Source organism: Rhyacophila brunnea, unplaced genomic scaffold, assembly GCF_057557595.1.
Source record: "Rhyacophila brunnea isolate RB1 unplaced genomic scaffold, BYU_Rbru_1.0 scaffold_20, whole genome shotgun sequence".
Classification (NCBI taxonomy): domain Eukaryota; kingdom Metazoa; phylum Arthropoda; class Insecta; order Trichoptera; family Rhyacophilidae; genus Rhyacophila; species Rhyacophila brunnea.
In genome coordinates, this window is record NW_028232860.1 from 14142501 (window position 1) to 14167969 (window position 25469).

Genomic DNA, 25469 nt, shown 5'->3' on the forward strand with positions numbered 1-25469 from the left:
TCAAATTCCATCAAGTACCTTCGGTCGAAAGTATTAATATTAAAAGTATTGTACATCCGGATTAATCTGGAATAAACATTTTTTCTTAACTTCTATCAATTGAGGGGTTGGATGGATACAAATGTACCAGTGATCAAGTTGATTAAATCGACTTCTACTATATAACTGTTTTCAACATTCTGTAAATGAGGTCTCATTCTCAAATGATGTAGATACAAATATTTTTGTTTCTTCATGTTTATTACATATTTATAGTGTTCGAAGGTGGACAAGTCAACCCAAAACCATGAAAATAATGTTGACATTTTATTCATCATGTCCATAGGATATTCTCCAATATTGGGAATGAATTGCTTATATCTTTTCATATAAAACCGTTTACATCCTGTTTCAAACATAATTATTAGAGATATGGTGATGTGAAAACTGCTTCTAATCCATTTTCTAATTATATGTCACTTACTCACGTTTAATGTTCAACACCTCAATTATTTCACTGTTTAATCATGATCATAATGCGATTCCGATAATCGAGGTTCTACTGCATATCGAATAATTAAATATTCAATTAATAGCTCATAAAATGTTGACCAAAATATTAAATTTCTCTTATATATATCTATATACTATTATAGCACTACTTATTGAATAATCGAGGAGCTTGATAGAAGAGGGGCCTATTTGTTGTATTTTTATTAAAACTACAGCTTAGCAGGTAACGTTCCTCTTCTAACCAGCTTGTCAATTATACTACAAATAGAAAAAAATGGATGTCAAACAGATCAAGCAACGTACTTCAAAACATTCTGCTTAAATAGTAAATCAACAGTAATGCCAGTTCGTGTTGGTTGAGGATTTTAAACTATGCTCCATAGTGTCAATGAAAAATACATCCGTATACGGCTATGTAGTATAATAACTTTTTCTTTCTTTGTATGTCCTGTACACAGACTCAGATAAGCCAACAAAATTGCATTGCCTCTTGCACGCATGTAAGCGAATGAAATAATTAGCTAAATATTTTTTCAATCTCCAGTTTGATATTTCTTTTTTAGTTTGATTAGCAGATGTTTAAAGGTTTTTGGCTGCGGAGACTATAATATAACGACGAATCTGCCGAGTGCCTTCCAATTTTGTTACAAGTGTGACCGGCTGTTTGTCTAATGAACAATATTGCATTGAGTCTGTGTGCATCGGAGTATTAAATTACGTATGAGTTTGCATGTGCGAGGTCACTTATAATCCGATGTATATATATGTATATATATTTATGAATCAACAAGTTTACATTGAGATTTTACAGAAATATTGATGAGCTTTCAATATATTCATGCCATGCACAGATGTTACAAACTGAAAATATCAAAGGTTCTGCCAAAAACATTGCTTGATCTGTAAACATGATTTCATCCATTTGAGTTTCCATTAGTCCCAGTTCTCATTAAAAACATTGTGAATTATACAATGAATACATTATGGTATATTCTGTACACTCATCGAAGTTGCTTTTTTGTAAAATTTCATACAGATAAACATTACAATTTTTATCTCTGAATTTACATAGATAAATTGGTATATTATAAAGCAATATCATTATGACGTTAATAATTTTATTGACCATTGTACGATTTTGTTATCAATGTAATATTTATTACCAGTATTTGATCCCTGATTTTTTTTGCCAATGAATTTACGATCCAGCTGTGGTATTCAAGACACCCCACCCCCACCCTTAATTTTCATAAATAATCAATCAATATTGTAATATATTTTTAAAAAATTTGGATGTATCACGGCACTAGTAATTCTCTAGCACAATTTTATTATTATCAACCTAACACTGTTCACGATGTTTTGATTCGGTTGTTGTGTATTTGTGTTACGTATTTCCGATCAAAAATTTGCTCCCCGATAATGTAATATTGATTATTATAAATGTTTCCCAAGTTGTCAATTCTATACATTAATTGTTTTTGCTAACTTTAGATTTTGTATAGAGATTTTTCCTTTAGTCTGTAATAGTTGTAAACTTAATTTGATGAGCACCCATTGACAGCGCGGATCCGAAACTTAACAATTAAATTCACTCGAATCGTTTACAATCCCAGTATGTACCGCCGGTTCTATCTTTTTTTATTTATTTTTTTCAAATGTTTGGCGTAACGGGGTGAAATAATTCATCCCTACTTATGAACTGTTAGGTTAAAATTAACATGACATTGGATTTCATGTTTAAATTCATGCAATGTCGAATGTATATTTTATTTCATAATTATAACCTTTGTCTCTTCGATTATTTTTTTTTATTTCAATACATATTTTGATACACCAATCAAAGACAGAAATATATTGAAATTTAACAAATTTATTATACAATAAACTCCTTTATGGGAATCTGAAGATATTGTGCCAATATACAAGTTGTCGTCTATTGTGAAATATTTTCACAAAATTTAATTAAAACCATATATTATTTTGGATAAATCAAATATAATCAGTACCTTGCATATTATACTATCTTTAAATTATTTCTTAATTTCTCACATAATTTGAAAAAATAAACAGTATTCTTAAATATCCTGTACCCATTGTCAGTGTTTGGAACTGGGGTTCCTAAAACCAAAACTCCATAGATATCGAGGTCCTAAAAAAATCTTAAATTGTGTTTTCTCGAAAGTGTTCTTTCTGTCATACGATACACAATATCTCGGGGACAGATTTAATATCACGCAAACGTTGGATGATTTCTTTTATAGTATTTTTTTAATAATAGTGATGTTAGTTCCGAATTCGGTCACCGGACAAATTCTTTTGGTTTGTCTATAGTGGCTATATCAAGTCATATTTCAGTCTTCACTGGTGTATCAATGTGAGCCATTCAGAAATTAACTCATATCTCCGATTTGAAAGATGTTAGTTGGTCCATTACCATGTAAATAAAATTTGTTACAATTGAGGGTATTAGTTGCAAAGATTTCTCTGTTTGTTGATAATTTTGTTGGGAATGTGTCAGTTCACTGGTTTTCAATCTTACCCATTTCACAGTCCCCTAAAAATACTGGTTGGTAGGATGGGTGAGTGTGTTGTCACCATGCAGTTTCTCAAATCTTGAAATCGAAACATCATTTCTATCAATATGTGAATACATATTGTGAACTTCCCATATTACCGCAAGTATTTTTGAAACGAGTCAAACTGATGCAACAATGGGATCTATCATTGTGACCGTGCATCACCGCATGGAATATTGATTATCTGGGAAATGCTCATATCACGCTAGAGTGCCACAGCAAATCCTTTAAAAATCAGTGTAAGATAATATAACTCGAAAGTCAAATGTATAACCTTTTCTATGCCTCACAATGTTACTATGGCAGTATCTGACAGGCCGCAGATTTTTGACGATACACATTGAATGTAGAGCGAAGCTCTTACTCCAATCGCTGTAATATCGATAATTTGTGGCTTATTATTTCAAACAGATGTCACTATGTATTTAATTTTTTAGATTATGCGAATCAATCGACAGTGGCTAGTAATTTGAGTTTAAAGTCAGACGAGATATATTATGTATATATATATATAATTCGTACGTGCGGCCTGTAGATCACGGCCTCATGGAGCGAGAAAACTCGCTGAAGGTATAGAACCGGTTATATACAGACAGTATCAACATACAACTAATAATAAAATATTGTTTTTTAATAATTAGGATGTGTTTTAGGTTGCATATCTAGTTTTTTGACGATATGTTACTCGAAACAAGTATTTTTTTGTAGTCTTGTATGACAAGCTGCTTTTTTGTGATCTTGGAATAAAAATGGACTTTGCAACTAGTATGGTCAATTATAACAATCACAATGGGCACTAATATTTCTTTCATTGTTTCGCATATATAGGGACTTAAGAGAGATATGAGTTTCTTGTCTCGGCCACTCTCTTGAATATTGTACGTCATTATATGTCATGTCAATATGATGATAAATTATTTGTTTTACAATAATTATTTTCATGTTTTATCTGAAATTTGCTTTCACCAATCTGGGGCCAAAATAAAATATCCATTTTTTGTAGTAGAATGTCAAAAGGACGGTTGTCACAATTCTGATTTTGTTAAAAACTGACATATAAAAGATCTGGAATGTTTTAATATTTCAGTTTAAATTAAATTCATGATAAATATTTTAATTGAGATGGTGTTCAATGAAATCGCCGATATTTATTGCATTTCATTAATTAAATAAGATGGTTCATACTACAATTAGGTGAGGGTACGTAAATTGACCACAAACCGTCAAAGTGAAGTCAACTTCTTAATAGTAATGGATTTGTTCCAGCTGTAAGTCACACGGTTTGAGATGATTTCACTACATGCGTATAACTGAAATAGTTACGTTTGTAATTTGAAAAATCTTTGCCTTTATGTGCAATTAATTATTGAAGACTTATACTAATATGTACAAAGAATATAAAATGTCATCCATTAAAATAAATCACCATTAAGATTAATTTTGTGTATATATTCGTTTGTTGGTGATATTTCAAGTCATTTAAAAGCAGTTGAAGCCTTTGATCATGAACCAATCTAGTTTGCTCAGCGAAAACGTAATTTAAACCAACATATTGCAGATACCAATGGAAATACATATTACATGTGTTAACAATTCATCTGGATCCAGCTGGAATACAACGTATTTGAAAACGGTGCACATTAAATTTTATCTGTTTAGATTTATGTAACTTGTTGGTTGATCAACAAAAACCGATCAAAAATGAAATGCAATATTAAATTAATTCGATTGTGGGAAGCGTACTAATGACAATATAATCTGTTGTGTTTTCTTGGTTTTTTTTTATGGTAGAGGGCCATACGTTAAGTTACCCTGCGGAGAGTGCGAGTAAGATTCCAAAGATTAATAGAAATATAGATTGTATATGTTTAAATGATCTTAATTATGTTACTGTTACCCTGTGAAATCACCAATTGTATATTGGCTTGAATAGGCTTAGCTGTTGTAAGACGTGAAATCCTGTGAAAGTGGATAGAATAATTTATAATGAATGTTTTTTAATTAATTGACTCGGTGTATGAGAATGAAAGTTTATCGGCTGCCAGGTTTTTACTGACTCCGATCAAATAGGTTCTACATCATCTTCGGTTGAATCGATATTCTTTTATACATAGTGTAAATAATAATTTTACGTTTTAAGTTTAACTTGTATAAAATGACTCAAAGGTTTATTATCAGGAGTGTAATTTTACATTCCTGGAATTAAACTATTAAGCCTCAGTTCAAAACTAAATATTATATTTAAAATGGATTTTTGAGATACATATTATTTAATATAAATAAAATTATTACTTATATGAAGGAATCTCTCTCTTTTGATTATATCATTATTAGAAGGTAAGAGATTTATTCTGCTGCACATAATTATTTGTTTATGCGTCACATTTCCTCAGACTGTAATTTTTGTATTGTAAAAATGTTTCTAGTATCTATCAAGAAAAATATTTATGAAAATAAAATATTCTATGAAAAAAATATAATATGCTTTATTTATTTTCACTTGACACACCATACAGGGTCGGATTTTTCTGCGAATTATTTGAATTGTTTTAAAAAATCCTCCTCAAGTGGATGCAGTGACTTTGCGGGTATAATTAGACAATGCAAAGGCGGTCCTAGATCAGAATTACTCATGTCGAGGAGTGAACAGGCTTTTATTACTTGGTCTTGAGAACCAACCCTGGCTAAACCAACAACCAATGTATTTGAGTCGATATCTGAAATTAAAAAAAAAAAAAATTAAGTCAGATCTTAGCCTAAATTGATAAAGTTTGAATGAATTTCTTTCATTGTAATTCAGTCTTTTGTTACATATTTAAAAAAATAATAATAAAATCTCAGATTTTGTTTATTATATCGCTGGAAGCACAAAATTTTTAAAGAGCATTTTAGAAATACATAAATTAAAAAAAACGGCATTCAACTGATTTGTTTCGTTTAGATATTTTTGCATAAACACCATTTTTCACTAAAATTTCGTTTGATCTATCCTACTTGTTTCCTCAATTATTATATTATAAATAAGACCGGTTTCGTCGTGACAGATATTTTCGATTGGAAGTATGTTTGTTATTTCTAATAACACATTCTTATTATGTATGTTTTGCATATTGGTTACATACTATTTTATTAGAAAATTTCATTAAAACTTTGTCAAATAAAACATAAAGTGACTACTACATATTATTTTAATTATGCTTGGAAGATACATATTGTTTTCATCAAGACAGTTAAAAAACATACTAACGACTGTGCGAAAACATCTTCTTGGCTACGTAAGCAAGCGCTGTTGACGACTAAATGGGAGGAGCTTGTTAGTTTATAATGGAAGTACAGTTAAAAGGACGGAGCATGTTAGTTCATAGTTTTAACACGTAGCCAAGAAGATGTTTTCGCATTAGACTAAATTTCTCACCTATATCAGGGACATTTTGCTTTTGTACTAAGATTTCCAATATTTGCTTAGAGGCTTCGCTAACCGACATGAATTTCGGATCCATATATTTTCGAATCTTTTTTGTGAGGCTTTCTTCAGTTGGCTCCTTCACTTTTATATCTATAAAATAAAATAAAACTTAGTTGTTACATTTTATACGAGCAATTTTACCGTCAGTTTAAGAAGCTTTGTTATAACCTCAAGATAAAAAATAATTCATGTATACAGATGGAGTGAGGTCTTTTCCCCATATCCTGCTGCCTGAATTATTAAAAAATGGATACATCCTGTTCATAATATTAGTCAATCACTGCTTAGCTCGTATATCGACTTCGGTTTGCGCCAAATTTCACATCATCGAATTAAATGTAGAATAAATATAATTTGTGTAGAATTCTACATGGTAACTAATCCCATCGGCCTTTTTTACCTTCATAAAAATGTTTTTGCATATTTGCAAAACTGCATTTATTTATGGTTTCTCAGAGTCAAATTACTGGCAGACAAATTGATGGTAACTAACTTGACACCGAGTCATACAAGAAACGCACAAACTGATATACTAATAATAATCTCTCGATAAAAATTAGCTGTGCTCCTTGCTTGGTCTGAATATAGTAAAAGTAATTAATTATTCTTCAGTGTATAAATAGTGTGTGGTGACGCGAAAATAGTTGAGAATCACTGAGTTAGAGGATCGATACTTGGAGCTATTGACATCAAATCGAAGTAGCGAAGAGTGTAGGTAGGCTGTCAAGATCCGTCATAAATAGTGCACACTACACTTTGTCAGTCATACGTATTTGTTTTCATTGAACAAAGATTACAAATTTGGGATAGTGCTGGTTAGTTTTTAAAATTCAATTAAACCCTGCGTGAACCAAGCCATAATAGTCAAAAAATATTTGTCTATCTAAAATTAACCCATTAAATCATAAATCATTTTAGATATTTTATAGATAGAAGAATATTTTGTATCTATTATGGTTTGGTTTAGGCACGACTTAAGGCTATACTTTAGCTGAGGCATGGTCTAAAAAGATCGTGACTAGGCGATGCGCGGATTGTGCAAATGACGCGAGTCGAACGAAATATAATTGGTCATAAAAATTCCACATGCGTCCTTTTAATGTTATGTTTATTATTGTATTCGTAATAATAATAGTATATTCATTGACATGTTTTCTTTTTCAAGTACATGCGGAACGTTTTTTAGTCAACTTTACACGATTTAAGAATATATTCCTCCGACGCCATCACAAAACAAATTGACGTGCTCACACCACGACTGTCAGTCTCCGATTGGCGACGACTGCGAAATTTCGTTCCACATACTGTTGAAAATTATTTGCCGTTTCACTTATGTACACTCTTAATGAATGTAGAAAAAACTAACCATCTACCATGTATTCTTAATTCAACGACAACAAATAGGTATGACTGAAAAAGAGTGCACTATTTTTGTCGGATCGCCCATAGCATACCTGAACTAATATGGATTGGTTAGGCTAAAACTAACCGGCACCATCTGCAATTTTTATTCTTAATTCAATGAAAATAAATAAATTTAACTGACAAGTTTAGTGTGCACTATTTATGTCAGTTCTTAACAGCCTACCTCCACCCCTCGCCACTGTCAACTCTTATATGAGGCGTCTAATTCCAAAAAGCGATAAGTCCACATTTGGTCAAAATTGAGAAAAAAATACGCCCGTATTCTTTGTATAATTTTACACAATATGTATTGATCTATAAATTCCAAAACGCGACATAACCCTACGAAAAAAAATATTTTAAGTCTCGATTTATTACAAAAAGCGCCAAGTCCGTTTTTCATAATATTTAAAGCTTGGTTGATTTCGCGCGTGTTTAAGTCAACCAATAAGGGGACGTTCAATATTGAAAAGGGCGTCTCCCATGCTGTAGCATCTGGTAAACTCACGGCAGTGCCACGGAAATATGTGCCTTACGCGGAATAAATTTAAAAGTGAGGTTCAAATAGCGCTACGTCCAATTTTATTTTGCCTATATTTATTACATTTAAGAGTTTATCGGCTGAAACAAATTGCCATTTGGTTCTAATTTCGACATAGAATACAACGGAAAAAATAATCTCACGTTAAAACAAATTATTGAAGCTTGAAACATAAAAACGTTGTTTCCCGAAAATATTGAATTGTGGACTTGTCGCTTTTTGTAATTAGACGCCTCATATGATTCATGTCATCTAAAAAAAACACAAATTCTTAATATTGCATTTGGCCATGAATATGAATAACAAATTAGATGGTCATCAATTTTATTATTCATTTATTGTTATCCTAACAAGTATAATATTTCCGTTGATAGATATTACATGTGCATATAATTATTTATCAGTAGTGTATGTATCGTCGCCCCAAAAGCAAAAGGGCACTTCTGCACAAATTGAGTTTTAAGAAAAACGCATTTTAAGTGTTTTTGGAGTGAAAAAAAATCGTGGAGAGGTTATTACTTAATATTTTGAAATGAAATTTGGAACACATGTGACCTAATTACTCAAGATTGAAATGCAATTATTTTTTTTTATAATTTGTCAAATTTAGATTTTTAAGAGGTTGTAAGTCACATGTTACCTTTTTCTTATATGCATTTATGAATAGCTTTATCTTCATCTTTTGAATTGCGAGCGTCCACTTTACGCTTATTGTGATCTTCCAAAATATTTATTTGGGCCTCATTGTCCGCTGCCAACATGTTTTTAAATTTTTCACAAATTTCACAAGTGCCCCTTTTCTACAACGAAATTATTTTTTTTGTACAAATGCCCTTACTCACTTTTAAATAATTACACTTTTTTCCTATATTATTTTTGTAAACATTGCACATAGTTCCTAAAATCGTGTACATGTTACCTTTTTCCTATACATTAAATGAAGATCAGTTTACAAATACACAAGTAACCTTTATTTTCTTTGCTCAATTGTGAATTCATGGGTTTTGCTTCACAAATGCCGTTTTGCCCATAATGTAGAGAAAAAAATTACGAAGAAAACTGCATTCATAACTCAAAACCGTCAAAATTGCACATGTGCCCTTTTGCTTTTGGGGTGACGGTATGATGTTAATTCATTAATGTACAGTCAATCAAAACATTGTTCATTGATAAATTAATTGCTGATTTAAAAATACAGTGAAATTTTTTTTTATAATGACTACATTTCAGAAGAATTTATTATTTTTACACAACCTTATCTAACTGATTGGAACTCATAATAAAATTGTTTAAACCTAATTTGTAACATTCTTTTAATATGGGAACACTGTAAATTTATTTAGGTCAATTATACATCACATTATACTAATATTGAGGTATCTAAGATTGAACTATATAATAATTGTACGAGTGTATCAGTGACCAAGTTGAGTTAATCAATTTCAAACTTAAATATGCGATTGTAAATTCTACATAACTGTTTTTTGTTTTAACATTCCGTAGGCTGTAAAGATTCAACATAAATAGTGCAAACTAAACTTTAGTCAGTCATACTTATTTTTAAATAAGAATACAATATGCAGATGGTGCTGGTTAGTTTTTAAATTCAATTAACCCCTCCCTAACCAAACCATAATAGTTTAGGTGTGATATGGGTGATTCGATAAAAACAGTGTGTTGGTTAGTTTTTTAAAATTCATTAAGCCCTGCCTAGCCAAACCATATTCAATAAAAAATATTCTTCTATCTATAAAATATCTAAAAAATAATATAATTTTAGATATTTTATAGATAAACGAATATTTTATAACTATTATCTACCATGGCTTGGATTAGGCAGGGTTTAATTGAATTTTAAAAACTAACAAACACTATCTACACATTGTAGTCTTAGTTCAATGAAAAGAAATATGTATGACTGACAAAGTTTAGTGTGCACTATTTGTCGGATTCGGAAGAACGATAAATCAAGCCAAGACATTCAAATCATAATATCGTCACCGTTCAGGCAAAAGTCACCAACCCAAAAAACATAATTTCGAGATATCGTAATTTGAAAGTTTTGAGATGAAGGAAAAATCAGATTTTACTGTTTTTAAGGTATTATCTACATTACATAATTTTCTCATTTCTTCTTAATAAGTTATTTAGGTTACTTTTACTTTTTGATGCTAATAATTAATAAAACTGGAAGGTTTTGAAGGAAGCAAGATGGCTGAAATGTGGTTTGGTGACTTTTGTTTGTTAATAATCTGGACCAAAGCGATCTTATTATGACAAGTTAAAGTAACTATACCGGTTTAGTTATTCTTGCCTGTTTCAGACGAGTATTAGAAATTTTCAAATGACAAATCAGTAAGTCACCATACATAATTTAGTAACTATTGCTTCTATATTTATAACGAAGGATTTATTTTTTATAGTGTCAATAATGTCTATCCACTTATAATGACTTATGCTTGTTAAGATTTTATCGAAAGTCATTCAGTGAAAAACAAATAATTCGGATTTAAGTATTTTACTAACTAATGTACCGTGGTGACTTTTGCATCTTATATAACATAATTTTACGCTTCGGGTGACATACTCAACTCAAAACTTTCTTTTTGAGGGTTGGTGACTTTTGCCTGAACGGTGACGATACATGTTTCTATTAAAAATAATACATACATTGTGTCCATGGAATATATTCCAATGTTGGGGATGAAATGGTTATATCATTTTATACAAAGCAATCACATTGTTAATGGCGATTCACGTATAAATACAGTAAAAGTCCAATTTTATTATTTTGAAGGAATAGACAAAAAAATGTAAATAAAGGAAAAACGTAAATTAGAGTTATTGAAAAATTATAAAAATTGCTTTGGAGCATAATATTCTGTTAATGTGTTCTTTCACCTTTTCAAGAATGTTTCTCTTGAACCGACAATGTTTTTCTAGGCTGAGAGATTATTTGAACAGATGCAAATAAAAAACAATTATATACAGTTGTTATGTAACCTTGATCATGGGCACTGCAGACATGTCTATAAATAAAAACGTACACATGCGTCTAGTATTCGATTCAAGGCATTGAATTGAATGTGTTTAAATAAATTGGATTTTAATTGAAGTTTGAATAGTTCAGACATAACTTGCGGGCTCTTGATGCCCAGTGCGTATGGTACCAGGCTCTCATCCAGGGGCTCCGGGTTTGTTTCCCTCGAACCTGGATGTTTATGTGATCGTTTCACTTCTACTACTACACTACAATCATTGGACCACATGGTCTGTTGTAATGTTAAAAAAAAAGAAATATGAATGTAAAACAGGGAATTAAATGTACCAAAATGAAACACGACTGCAGAAACTACACACAATGAGGGGTCTACACAAATTGAAAACCAATATGTGTACTTGCCAGACCCAGGATTCGAACCTGGGACCCACGAGGCTATAGGCCAACGCTTAAGCCACGCAGAACTTATTAAAGCTCCTCATCTACTTTCTGTATAAAATCGTAACGGACGTCTATTTATTTCATTTGACAGTGTGGCGCCTAATTGTCCTGACGCTGGCGGGGTTCCACTGTAGGTATGTGGTGAAGTGAATTTGTGTGATATATTTAATCCCAGGTACCTTAATTATAAACTTCATTTAATTTTGTTTCTCACAATAATATTCTTTTTAAAGGGTTTTAATACGGGTGATCGAGCTAAAAGACTGGTATTTATTTATACAAAACAATTATTATACGCTTCAGAAACTTGGATATTATCTCTGCTAAATGAACGAGTCATGAAAGTAGAAAAATTTTCAGCCAAATACATGCATTACTGAACTGTAAAACGGCCACTATAGATAGAAATGGGTGGGGAGAATGGTTACAGAAAACCAGCACCTACCTACTAAAATTAATGTGTTTTTATGTATTAAGTTCGATCCTTGCTCGAACTGAGAAAACATTTTTGACAAATCCTTTGAAGTCGGCCAGGTAAATTAATTATAAGCTTGTTATTGTTCTGCATTCAGGTATAATTTTTTTATTGATGTAAGTAGTGTTGATGTGTGAATTTTAAGATTATTTACACACAAATTTAATTAGGTGAAAACAAAAATATTAATACGCAGTATACAATCCGGCAGTCACAAAAAACAATGAATTTTGAATATAAAAGATAAGTAACCAAATAAAAATCGATAAACAATAATCTAACTTAAACACATGTCATAAACAGCAAAGAAAATCGTGCACAGATGACTTTCTTACTGAGTACAACCAATTAGTAAGATAAGGTATTTTTGGTTTAGCCTACGAATAAAAAGAAGGGATGAGCATATGTACAAATCACGGCAATCAGAAAGGCCGGCAAATATGGCCGTAAAGACTACATATTTGTTTACGCAAAATCGTGACTCTCCAAAATGGAAAATTTGGTTGCCCGTTTTTATACTGCATTGAATCAGTATGATCCTTTCTTTCTTTTTTTATTCGTTGTGCTTAGCAGTTTTAAGACAACCAATACCAACGATCTGAATGCTGAAGCAAATTTTGCCATTTAGATCAGTAGAAATAGTTACCTAATAAGCAAAGGGTGTGCAGAGATCTATTGTAATTCAAGAGAACTTTATCAAAAAAGCTGTCTGGTTTCCAACTATCAGTCCAATAAGGAATTGATACCGTCTCGCCAAAACTGTAGAGCTGCAGACCGCAACAGCCTACAGCGTTCATGATTGACGCGTTGTGTACTACCTGCAATCAGAACCAAAACAATACTGTTATATTATTTATACATAATTTGGAGACATCTCAGAAACATACCTATTACAAAAAATTCTGCCAGATGGAAGTGGAATATGTACATAGGTTTGATGCATATTTTTGGCTTGTTTATATAAAACTCTTTCAATATTATAAATTGATTTAAAGGTTTCGTCTCGTACGTAAGTAAAATCGTTAGTAAAATAGCTTTTTAGGCCCTCGATATAATTCAGCATCTTTGGTTGTGTTCAACACAAAATAACTTAACAAATGATGTAAACAACATGAACAAAAAGTGTAAATTATCACAGATTTCAAACTGATTGCGACCAGCCGAGTGCGTTATGTCACTGTTTTTAAATGAGAGGGCAGGCTGAGATTCAAAACAAAATGGAGAATGCCCAAAAATACCTTGTGCCCACTCTGGTTAAAGTAAAAGATCGTCAACTAACTGCATTGTATAAACAGTCTTGTACACAGCAGCCATGTCTATAAAAAATAAATGCTATAATGCGTCTGCAACTTAAAATTTCAATGATTGCCGTGCATTTATCTAGATAGGTACATATTATTATGTAATTGAACTTGTTAAAATAAATGTAAGTTTTAATTTTAATTGAATTTTAAATATGTATTTCAGATATGTCTCCAAGGTGTTAAATTGATTTATGTTCAATAACAAATCTTGCGTATTGTAAATTGAATAAAAAAAATATAGTGTTATTAATAATACAATGCATTTCCACAAAGAAATTGACAGTTAACACCATAAAAGAATTTAATTAGTTATTATCGGCTGAAAAAATAATCAATTTAAGTCAGATGGATAAATTGGGTGCAAGACATTTTAACAAATTTTTCTTCAATCTTTGTTCTCATAACGACAATGTTTAAGCTTGGAAAATACCTACTTGGTAGGATATATTCATTTCCTTTGCCCGCAGTAACATATCAGTGTGAGTCGTAGCACCCAGTGGATCACCGACAACCAGAAGCGCCACATTGCCGTCTACTCCTCCAGCCAGGAGATCCGTCGTTCCGCTTTCACACATTTCTCTGTCTGCAATTATTAGCTCTCTTCCATAAAATTCTTCCTGAATTCAAAACAGAAATTATTCAATGGAAAACATCATATAAATTAACCTGAAGGTTAGGAATAAAACGTTTAATTAATCATAATATATTCACTGGGTGAGTAAACTGAGCTCACCGACTGTGCTGTTTCCACTACCCAATCAAAAAAAGAAAATGTGCCATAGCTAGAATAATTTTGAGTCCATCAGTTTATATGGGGGTGTAATTAATAACTACCCAATCTACTCATTTAGTTTATTGTTTAACACATTGATAGCCAACTAGTTTTACATAAAATAGTTAAAAAATGATTATTTGTTTCTAAGGTATTATTTGATAGGTTATGAAAGAATATAATGTCTTTTTTCATTTTGATATTTTTTTTACGTAAATATTGGTTTTTATGATGTGCCGGCCACATGTGTCCGTCGCGGCGCCAACAAGTTAATTTATTATAGTGCGCCGGGCCGGCCATTTCACCGGTCACCTGTCCATATGTGTTGACGAGAGCATGGTGCCATTTCGAGGTCAAATTATATTAAGATTTAGGTAGTATAATAAACAGAAAAGGCACAAATACGGAATAAAAGTTTTCAAATTGGGTAGTATAATACCTGGATACACATAAACTGGAAATATACGTATACATACATTATAATCATTTTTATAATCTATTTAATGTTTATTTTTATATCAATATAAACACATTTACCTTAACTTTTTATTATTATTATTAACTTTTTTTTTCATTATGTACATTCTTTACATTAGTGAGCCTATATTTTGTGACTGGGAAGACATATTTTCAGGCCAAGTGGCAGTAATATACAGAAGGGCCATGCCGGTCACAGCGTATCGAAAAATCCCGCCGGCGCTGTAGAACAACTCTAAGGTTGGTCTTCTTTGCCGGTCACCGGTGACCCCCATGGCCCCCTTAACGTGATCCAATGCCGGTCACCGGTGACCCTCATGGCGATCAACGTGTTAAGAATATAGAGGACAATAATTAACATTGTGATGACAGAATGGACACTCACTCACCAATGCTTCTTTCCCAACTGTCAAAATCGACGTATACGCTTCCAAATAAACGCGGTCACATTTTTTAATAATTTCTAATCCTTTTACTGTTACATCTTTGGCATCGCCGAGTCCCAAGCCTATTAAATAAAACATATTGTATATAATATGAAGGAAAACGTCTTTAGGTTATGTACAAAACAAAACATGCGAATCCGAACTGTCATTTAAATCTGATAACTGACGTTTGCCTATAGAAATTGCCAGCAATAATAAATTGTGTTCATTGCCAGCAAGCAAATGAATTTAGCGCGGGACACTTAAACATTAGTGTTACAATGATTTAAAATTAATATATAATGAAAGGAGTTTTACCTGCCATTAAAACTCTTATTATTCTTGTTGACTCTGAAGTCCCTTGAGATGTTGATCGTATTTTTTGCCTTGTGTTCTTCTGTGCTGGCCCTTTTTTACCCCCTTTTCTTCTCGATTACTTATCTCTCTGGTTGATCATCTTTTTTTACCGGCTAGCAGGACTGACGCTGCTACAGTGTTGCCAACCGTACTATAATTATAGTATTTGTACTATAATTTTGGTCCGCGTACTATGTACGATATAAAATAGGTATAGTACGCCCAAAATACTATAATTTTGAAAATCGTACTATAATTTTATATAAAAGTACTATAATTCTGCATTTGCCATTTCGCAATCGAGTGGTCTTCGAAAATTTGGAAATCTGCGGCCCGCGGCGAAATATTTTTCCCAAAAAAAACAAGCCGACCACGAAAAATCGGGAATCTGCGGCCCGCGACGAAATATTTTTCCTAAAAAAAACAAGCCGACTATGAAAAATCGGGAACCTGCGGCCCGCGACGAAATATTTTTCCTAAAAAAACGAGCCGACCATGAAAATCTGGGAACGTGCGGCTCGCGACGAAATATTTTTCCTAAAAAAAACAAGCCGACTATGAAAAATCGGGAAAATTTTCATTTTCAACAGATGACAACGCGTACTATATTTTATCTCCAAATACTATAATTTTGGAGGCTCTGTACTATAATTCCTTTTTCAAAATATGGCAACACTGCGCTGCTATCGTAGCGTGCTTTGTCTTTGGTTGCTCAATTTGATATGTCTCAAAGAAACCAGGTAGGTGTTCTCTGAACTTCAGAGTCAACAAGAATAATAAGAGTTTTAATGGTAGGTAAAACTCCTTTCATTATTCGCTATTGACTCTGAAGTCCCTTGAGATGTCTGTTTGTTATCACCTGGAGATCCTGCAAGATAAGGTGGATGAACCTAACATGAGAATTAGGTATAACATCTCCTTGCTTTTAGGCTCAGTGCACCGGGCTGAACAGAGAGGTCAACATATTTTGTTCCCCCGCTGTAGAAGTCTGTGTTTCTATCGGTCTCTGGTAAAATGTTTTAAAAGTAGCTTCTTGACGCCAATTACCTCTCTGCAGGATGTCATCTATGGGGTAGTTTTCTAACCAATTTAGAGAGGCGACTGCTGATCGAATACTGCCTGGTGATTCCTGTACCCCTGCATCAGCGAGTACTGACTTCACCCAATTTCCGATGACTGCTCGAGTCGCAAGTTTTGGGGGGCCTCTTGACGAGATAAATAATGCCAGAATATTACCACCCTCTTCTCTTCTCTCATTGGAAACGCAGATAAGTTTTCGTAGCCAAAATACTGGATCGATGTTTTGGCAACTGGAAGCGCTTAATTTTCCACCAGATTGGCGGTGCCTTGATGTGTTTGTCTTGGAACCAAACACTGGCCATAGAATTATATGGTCGCCATTATCGACTAGGCCATTATCCGCTACACTGAGTAGGGTAAGGTCATGAACCCGTCGTCCCGATGCGAGTAATAATAATATAGCTGTTCTGCGTGAAACTTCATATAGGTTGTATACTAGTGGTGTTGTTTTCTTGAGGTAGTCCACGATTATTCTTGGATCCCAAATCGGTGGTTTTGTAGGTCTAGTCTTGCGGGTGGATATGGCTTTTAACATATGACGCACTACTATGTTACTGCTGATGTCTTTACTGATCATAGGTTTGCAAAAGGTAGCTATGGCTGACTTATGTACAAGAATAGTGTTATATGAAAGACCTTCCTTATTGTATAAGTGACCCAGGTATCTAGCTACTTCAATCGGCTCGGGGTATTATAGCTTATCGTGTTGTCCATGCACCATGTCTTCCATTTGTCCCATGCAGGTCTATAAGTCTTCAAAGTGGATGGTCGCCAGCCGGAAGTGAGAAGTGATCTGTCCTCTACCGACCAGCTAGAAACTAACTCTGCCCACCCAAAATTATCCATAACTGGAGTGATAGGTCCGGGACTTGTGGAGGTGGATGGTTTGTCACCGTATCCACTAGAAATCACTCCTAGTGCGGGATCGGGTAGGGGGGTTCCAGTGATCTCTGCTGTAGGTCTGCGCTCCAAAAACACTTCTTCCACCATGGGGCCACTAGTAAATATTTTCCCTTGCCATGTTCAGGTGTGCCAATACTTGTGGAATTAGATTCGGTGGCGGGAATATCCAGGCTAGTTTGAAGTCCCACTGTCGACTGAAGGCATCGTGGAACAGTGCAAGGGCATCGTTCGGACATACGTTGCGACAACATGGGCTGTGTTGGATGCGAACAGGTCTATGTCTGGGAGTCCCCATCTTTGAAATAGGGGAGCTGTAGCCACCATAACTAGGTGCCATTCTGGGATAATTTTGCTGCGTGAGAGATGGTCTGCCACGCAGTTGTATTTTCCTGGAATGTATTGTGCAGTCAATGATATACTGGCCTGGTTGGCGATTTCCAGAATCTGTCGGCAAAGACTTAGTAGGGTTGCAGACTTTGTGCCCCCTTCGTTGTTGATGTAGGCCACCACTGCTTTGTTGTCGGTTTGTAGGAGTAATTCTGATCCCCTGAGCGTTTGCTCCCGGAGTTGTATGGCTGAGAGTACTGCATACAGCTCTTTTCGGTTGGAGTGCCACGTGGATTGGCGTTTTGTCCATGTACCTGAGAGGTGGCACTCGTCTAACTGCGCTCCCCAGCCTGAATCGGCTGCGTCTGTGGTGAGGAAGTGATTGTAGGTTGCCCTGTGAATCTTTCCTGAGGAGCCCACCACTCGAATCCACCACACGATGTCCTCTCGAGCTTGTGGTGGAATCGATGTTGATTTGTGAGGGTGGCTCCTTGATAATTGAGCGATCGTACGTTGTAGACGTCGGCAATGCAACTTCCCCTGTGGAATGACGAAGGTTGCAAAGTTGAGTCGCCCGAGGAGGCGTTGGGCCTGCCTGAGCGACCAACTGCCTTTTTGGATCTACATTCGCAGGTGGTGAAGAAGTGATGTGCACTTCTCTGTTGATAGATATTTCCGATTGTTGTGAGTATCCCACATCATACCCAAGAACTCCCGCTGTTGGCATGGAATCAGACAAGATTTTTTCTTGTTGATTATCCAGCCTAGTGCCTGCATGAAATCTATCATATAAGTCAGTTGCGACAGAAGAATCTCTCTGGACTGATTTGCCATCAGAAAGTCGTCTAAGTAAGTGACGATTCTCATACCCTTTCCCCGGAGGTGTTCAGCCATCCAGTTTGTTAATGAGGCAAACAGTCTTGGTGCTGCCGACAGTGCGAACGGAAGGCACGTGACTTGAAGGAGTTCTCCTTGGTAAACTAGCCGAAGAAATCGGCGATGTTGTATAGCTATAGGTACATGTGGGTACGCTTGGCTTAGGTCTATTTTTACTAACCAGTCTTCCCTTTGCAGGAATGTTGGGACCTTGAAATGGTGGAACAGTTTGAACGGCCTTGGTTGTAGGAAACCGTTTAGGCGTTTTAGGTTGAAGACGGGTCGTTGACTGCCGTCTTGCTTCCTTACTAGGGACAGGGTTGAGAGGATGCTCGGAGATGGTTCTGCCAATTCCAATACTCCCGATTTCTTCAGTTCCGTGATTCGTGAAGTGATCTCCGGCGATTGTCGCGTTTGGAAATCCTTCTGGAATTGTATGGAAGGCATTATTAGAGGGGGTTTCTTTATAAACGGAATACGGGTTCCCGTTATTATTTTTAATAATGGTGGTGGTGCACCCTTGGCCTGCCAGATTTCCTGGAAATGCTAGAGGCGTCCCCCTTTGAACATGGTGAGGGTCACCTGCGTCTAGGGTAAGTGCCCCTCGCACCACCTCGGTTGGATGGGCGTGGGCCTCTCGGCAAGCCACCCCTAACCTGGTCTGGTATCCTCCTCGTGTATCCCTGCCTCCGAAAGATGTCCTTGTGTCCACCTGACGAAGTGCTAGGTTGACTCTCCCTGCCCTGGTCAACCACTTTGGTGGTCTGATCGAAGACCTTCTCACGACCCCCACCTCTTTCTAGGAACCCCGCCAGTTTATCTTTATTGAAGATATGTTCGGCGCTAGGTGAGATCTTGTTAAGAGCCTCTCGGGTGAAGGTGTCTTTTATACCGGAGAGGATTTTCTTCCGCCTCGTCTGAACCAACTCTGCCCGTTTTCCACAAAGGATTCGGGTGACGTCCTCAGACACTTTGTTGAGTGCTGAAGAGGGCCCGAACTCCTTTACGACCGTCTCAAAAAGAGCCGTACCGATGGTGTGGTCGCTGACAGAGTCGACTACTCGCTGTAACGCGTCCCGAATACACTCCTTTTGAGCGAGTATCGCATTTTGGAGGCCGGCGATCGTACGCTCCATTACATGTATCGTTTGCGATGAACGATCGTAGGGGCGTAACTCATCGTTGAGTCCCAACTCAACGAAAGACGGGGCCGCCAGATATTGTTTTTGGGTTTCAGCGTAGCGAACCCCCGCCCAATTATCTGTGTCGAACAGTTCAGCCTGGTAAGTTCCGCTACCCAAGCTTTGTCTGGCGTCGGAAAAGCAGGCTCCTGAACTACGACACTAAATACAGGCAACGGAATCTTGTTGGGTTTTTCCGCTGTTTCAGGCCTTGCGGGTGGCCGTAAAAAACTTACCGGAGAGTCGAAGATTGAAAAAATCTGTGATACCTTGTTATCCAGTGACATTACTGTTGCCCTCAGTTCACCCACTGGATCGTCCAACAGCAATTCCGACTCATTCGAGTCGGTCTCTATCGCTAGTCCCTCCGCGACGTTGCTGGCTTCATTACGCTCCATTATTGCACAAATTTCACAATTTAACTGCACTTGAACGTTTGACAAAATTTTTTCGCTTCTGAACAAAGGGAAAACAATCAACTAATTGAAGAACCAAAGACAAAGCACGCTACGATAGAAGCGTCAGTCCTGCCAGCCGGTAAAACAAGATGAGCAACCAGAGAGATAAGTAATCGAGAAGAAAAGGGGGTAAAAAGGGGCCAGCACAGAAGAACACAAGGCAAAAAATACGATCAACATCTCAAAGGACTTCAGAGTCAATAGCGAATAATATAAATATATACCAAACCAATAATAATTGATAAAATTAATAATTTCTTTCCTAGCATAGGTGGTCGTAGTTAAAGAACATAGAAGGGCAATTATAATACCCTAACTTCAAAATAGCCAACATAAAGTGGGTAATCCCGCGGTCTGTGTGTGCGTGTGATCTGTTTTAAATTCACTCTACATAAAATTTGGTTTTAGCCACGGCTCTGTTTTCTAGGTTTTATCTTATTTATTTTAACCATTTTAGTTGTACACTTACTATACTATAATGAACACAGATTAATACATTATTTTATGCAATTAATGCAATATTTTTTTGCCTGTATTGAATAGGCTATTAAATAAATTGAGTTCTGGGAAATATAGTCACCCTATAAAATTTATAATGCAAATAGAATAACAAATTTCTCGAAATACAATCATTTTTTCATATATAAAATCAATTAATTTTTGACAATAAGGAAATCCCGAATCCCGAGAAAAGATTCTCGAGATCCGGGATTTCCCGAAATGTTAAAAATTTCAATTCTTGTGATTCGGGATGGAAAATCTCGAAAATTTCTCGAGAATTCCCTTCGGGAAATTCTCAAAACCCAACTCTACGTAGTCTGACATGTTAAGAAGGTCTCGATTGCTAACGAGGCATCTCATTTTGGGAAAAGCAGTTTTGGTTTTTATTTACTGAGACTGGTCCCATTCCTTATAAATCCTTGTTCCTAAATATTTATAATAGTCACACATTCAATCGGTCCACTGTTAATAATAACGTTTAATTATACTTAATACATAAAACATTTTCAATAGCACATAAAATTTCGGTTATTTACGCACGCCACTGATGACTGTGAAAATTATTTTCCGGCCGCCTCATATGTACCGTAACCAATTGTACAAATGGTTTTCCAATACTTTTGATAATTGTGTATACATACGAGGGTGGGTCAATAATTCCTTAGAAAAAAGCATTAAAACAGTTTTTATTTTTGTATTTTTTTTTATTTCTCAACATAATCTCCTTGGAGCTCAATACACTTGGTTAGACGTTTCTCAATTTTTTTTAAACCGTCAGAAAAATAAGTTTTCGGAAGGTCCTCAAAATAAGCATTTGTCCGATCGATGACTTCTTCATTTGAAAAAAAACGTTGTCCACTTAGCCATTTTTTTAAGTTTGGGAAAAGGAAAAAGTCACTGGGGGCTAAATCTGGCGAATACGGTGGGTGGTCGACCAATTCGAACTTCAATTCTTCAATTTTAGCCATTGATCGTAAACATGTGTGAACACGGGCATTTTCCTGATGAAAGAGGATTTTTTTCCTGTTTAAATGAGGCCGTTTTTCTTCAATTTTGTTTTTTAGCTGGTCCAATAAAGATGCATAATAATCCCCTGTTATTGTTTTTCCTTTTTCCAAATAGTCAACGAAAATAATTCCACGTGCATCCCAAAATACAGTAGCCATAACACCTCCAGCTGATTTTACGGTTTTCGCCTTCTTTGGACATGGTTCGCCTTTCGCAATCCACTGCTTTGACTGTTCTTTCGTCTCGGGAGTATAGTGGTGTATCCATGTTTCATCTACAGTCACAAAGCGACGAAAAAATTCATCCGGATTGCGTTGCATGAGCGACAACAGGGCTTTAGAGGCCACCACCCTATTGCGTTTATTGTCGACTGTGAGCAAACGCGGCACCCATCTTGCAGAAATATTTTTCATGCCCAATTTGTCATGTAAAATAGAAATGACGCTACCTTTTGAGATCCCTGTAACCTCAATTATCTCACTCAACTTTAATCTTTGGTCACTTAACACCATATCGTGGATTTTATTGATCATTTCTGGTGTAGTCACCTCTACAGGACGTCCTGAGCGTGGTTCATCCTTTGTTGATGTACGACCACGTTTAAATTCATTTAACCAGTTATAAATAGTTGCAAGTGAAGGAGCAGATATGCCGTGAACTAAATCCAACTCATTTTTTATTTCCTTTGCTGTTAACCCTTTTATATTAAAATGTTTAATAACAGCTCTAAACTCAATTTTCTCCATTTTCCATTTTTCCATTTTCCACAATGTACGAGAAACACACAACAACCCGACCAATCTGATTGAAACTTCGTAGTGCCGCTGCATGAAAACAAACCGCTTACAGTACTAGTCGCGCCACCTGTCGGCTTTTCTAAGGACTTATTGACCCACCCTCGTATCATATCATTATATACCGAGTTGTAGATTGTAAATAATATAGTATCATATGATTCCTTAGATATACACTACAACTATAAACAAGTTTACTGTGCACTGTTTTTTATATAAGTAGGTATGTACCTACCTATTATTTTTCCAACTATTCTAAAACAAGTATTCTTTGTAATAAATTTTAATAAAATATTTTATGAAGTGCCAATAATGTCATAAGATTTTATTTCAAATCATTAAAACCCTAGAACACAAATCCGCTTTTTAGTTAGGTAATATTAAATTTGTGTGCTCTTATTGTCGAGGTCCCAGGAAGAGGAACCGTCACAGGTTTCATTCTCAAAAATTATCTGATTTTATCGAGTTTGACTCGCACTATTGTATTATTCGTTGCCACCACATAGCAGTTTTGCCATTTCTACTGAAATTTCAGTAGATCTACTGATATTTTTTGCCAATATACTGAATTTTTGATTTTTTTTTCGAAATTCAAAAAATCTACTGATATTTGTGTTTCTCCATAATTGTAAGTTTACTGATGATTATTTTAATAATAAACTTGAAATGATTTACGCACGATCTTTTTTAATGTGTTACACTTCTAAATTGACGAAGAAAGCATTGTAACTCTACCCAAGAGCGCCATTTTACCCATTAATATCATCATTGTTTACAATAAATTAATATGATTAGTTATTTTTATCCTTATTAGTCTTAAATTATATCTAATATACTACATTTTCCAAAATCTACTGATATTTTATGAAATCTACTGAATTTTTTGTCAAAATCTAATGAAATTTAAAATTTTGACTTGGCAACACTGCCACATAGTCACATACTGTATGACAGTGTTCCATTAAGGTGAATGCTCCGCCTACCAGGGGCACCTGGCGGAAATATACGAAGATTACAATTTGAGACAATTAATTATTGATAATTTACATTTAAAAATGTTTTAATTAATCAATACGTAGGTACAGTAAAAAACGTTACAAAATATGAATTCGTTAAAGTATGTATCCCATCTTATTATGATTTTATGGTTATGTGTAGCATTACAATTCAGTTTATTAAGCTTTCTGTTATGCAGTAAAATAATTTTCTAATAAAAATAAAAATGTGTATAATTTGATATCCTTTTTATTTATATCGAATCTAATTTCGGTATGGTCACGACTTACGATATTCGAAAAGGATTTCATTATTTTTTTTAAATGTTAATGGTGAGATTGGACGATTTTATAATGTGACATATTGGATCAATAAATTTATCATGCGATTTTATGATTTTAATAAGTGTCATATTAATTATTGTGATAATAATAATATGTAGATTCTTTTCTTCATATTATTTAATTATTGATGAAAGTAATGTCCGAAGTTTACCTCAAACCATCGCAGTCCTATTAATGTGCAGAATTCGGAATTAAAGTTGGTTGTATTGGCACATTTTTTTTATTATTATTATCAATTATTATTATTATTGAAAGCTTAATAAGTGAGGAGGAATTCTCTATTAAAAAAATACATCTACCCAGTTTTCCGAGCAACATAAAGGAAAACTTTCATAATCCAGGAGCCAAGAGATTTTTTAAGCCCTTCATTCCAAAATTATTTTCTTCATTACTGTTACAATTGTTTAGGATATAATTCTTAATTTAGATTTTATTTAGCCTCATATGGTACTTTTTACACTTTTCAATAGTTTTGTATATCGTCGGTGTTTTGTACAAAAGGCGAATTAACCAAAATGCTATTTTACATGAGGAGGATTTTTAACTATTGACATTTATTTGTTTATGACCTGTGGATGATTATAAATATCTAACAAATAACGCTTAGAAAGAATACTGGCATTATAATAGACATTATTATATAATATTTTAAAAGTCCTAATATGTCACATTCGCTTTTTATTCGTAATACTAAATGGATATTCGCCCTTACGATTATCGTTTTTAAGTACTTCCCTGTGAAGATACAAATTCGCTGTTTTTACACAACAAAGCTAGTGGGGTACATATTGTATTTTCATTAAAATCTCGATTTCGTCAAAATGGTTGATTCGCCTTTTTTATAAAACACCGACGATATTACCTACGCTTTTTTTGAAATATAGTTTTATTTATAAGTTCATAATAACAATACTATGTATTGTCCAAAGATGTTGAATCTTCTTTCGGGGATGGAGCCTTCTGTGATTTCCCTAACAAAATGGCTGAAGGCAATTAAAATTTATCATAAGTGCCATTTTTGTATGAATAGGTTTACTTGCTTTTCCCACCCGCCACGTTTCCACATATTGCGTTATGCAGGCGCAATGAACGTTAGGCGCTTTTAAAAGTTGTGCTGAAAGTGTCCCAGGAGCAACTTCCCAAGACATTGGTTGACATGCATTTGAGTGTGCGTGATTCCTACTTCGATAAATAATGTATTACGGTCAATTCTCGATGAGAAAAGACATTCTCGCTCGTTGTAAAATGCCGCAAGCTTTTTAAAGGC

The 25469-nt window shown here is 34.6% G+C and overlaps 1 protein-coding gene across 2 annotated transcripts; it reads right to left on the bottom strand.

Moving 5' to 3' along the window:
• Window positions 1–5534: 5534 nt before the first annotated feature.
• Window positions 5535–15542, bottom strand: Dph5 (diphthine methyl ester synthase). Of its 2 annotated transcripts, none has more exons than XM_085948685.1 (5): window positions 15342–15542; window positions 14134–14320; window positions 13046–13213; window positions 6487–6627; window positions 5535–5788 (listed from the first exon to the last, which is right to left on the bottom strand). In XM_085948685.1, the coding sequence occupies exons 1-5, from the start codon at window positions 15474–15476 to the stop codon at window positions 5607–5609; spliced, it is 813 nt and encodes a 270-aa protein (XP_085804811.1). In that variant the 5' UTR covers window positions 15477–15542; the 3' UTR covers window positions 5535–5606. The 2 variants fall into 2 exon arrangements, with proteins under 2 accessions (XP_085804811.1, XP_085804812.1); XM_085948686.1 differs by having other exon boundaries at window positions 14134–14286; window positions 15338–15542.
• Between the last annotated feature and the right edge of the window lie 9927 nt (window positions 15543–25469).

Coding starts and splice junctions, on each gene's coding strand:
- Dph5 (XM_085948685.1), bottom strand. CDS start 15,476: ATGTTTTATTTAATAGGCTTGGGACTCGGCGATGCCAAAGATGTAACA. Junction 6,628..13,045: donor GCACACCCTTTGCTTATTAG/GTAACTATTTCT, acceptor TTTATTTTATAG/ATATAAAAGTGAAGGAGCCA. Junction 5,789..6,486: donor GCAAAATGTCCCTGATATAG/GTGAGAAATTTA, acceptor TTTTAATTTCAG/ATATCGACTCAAATACATTG.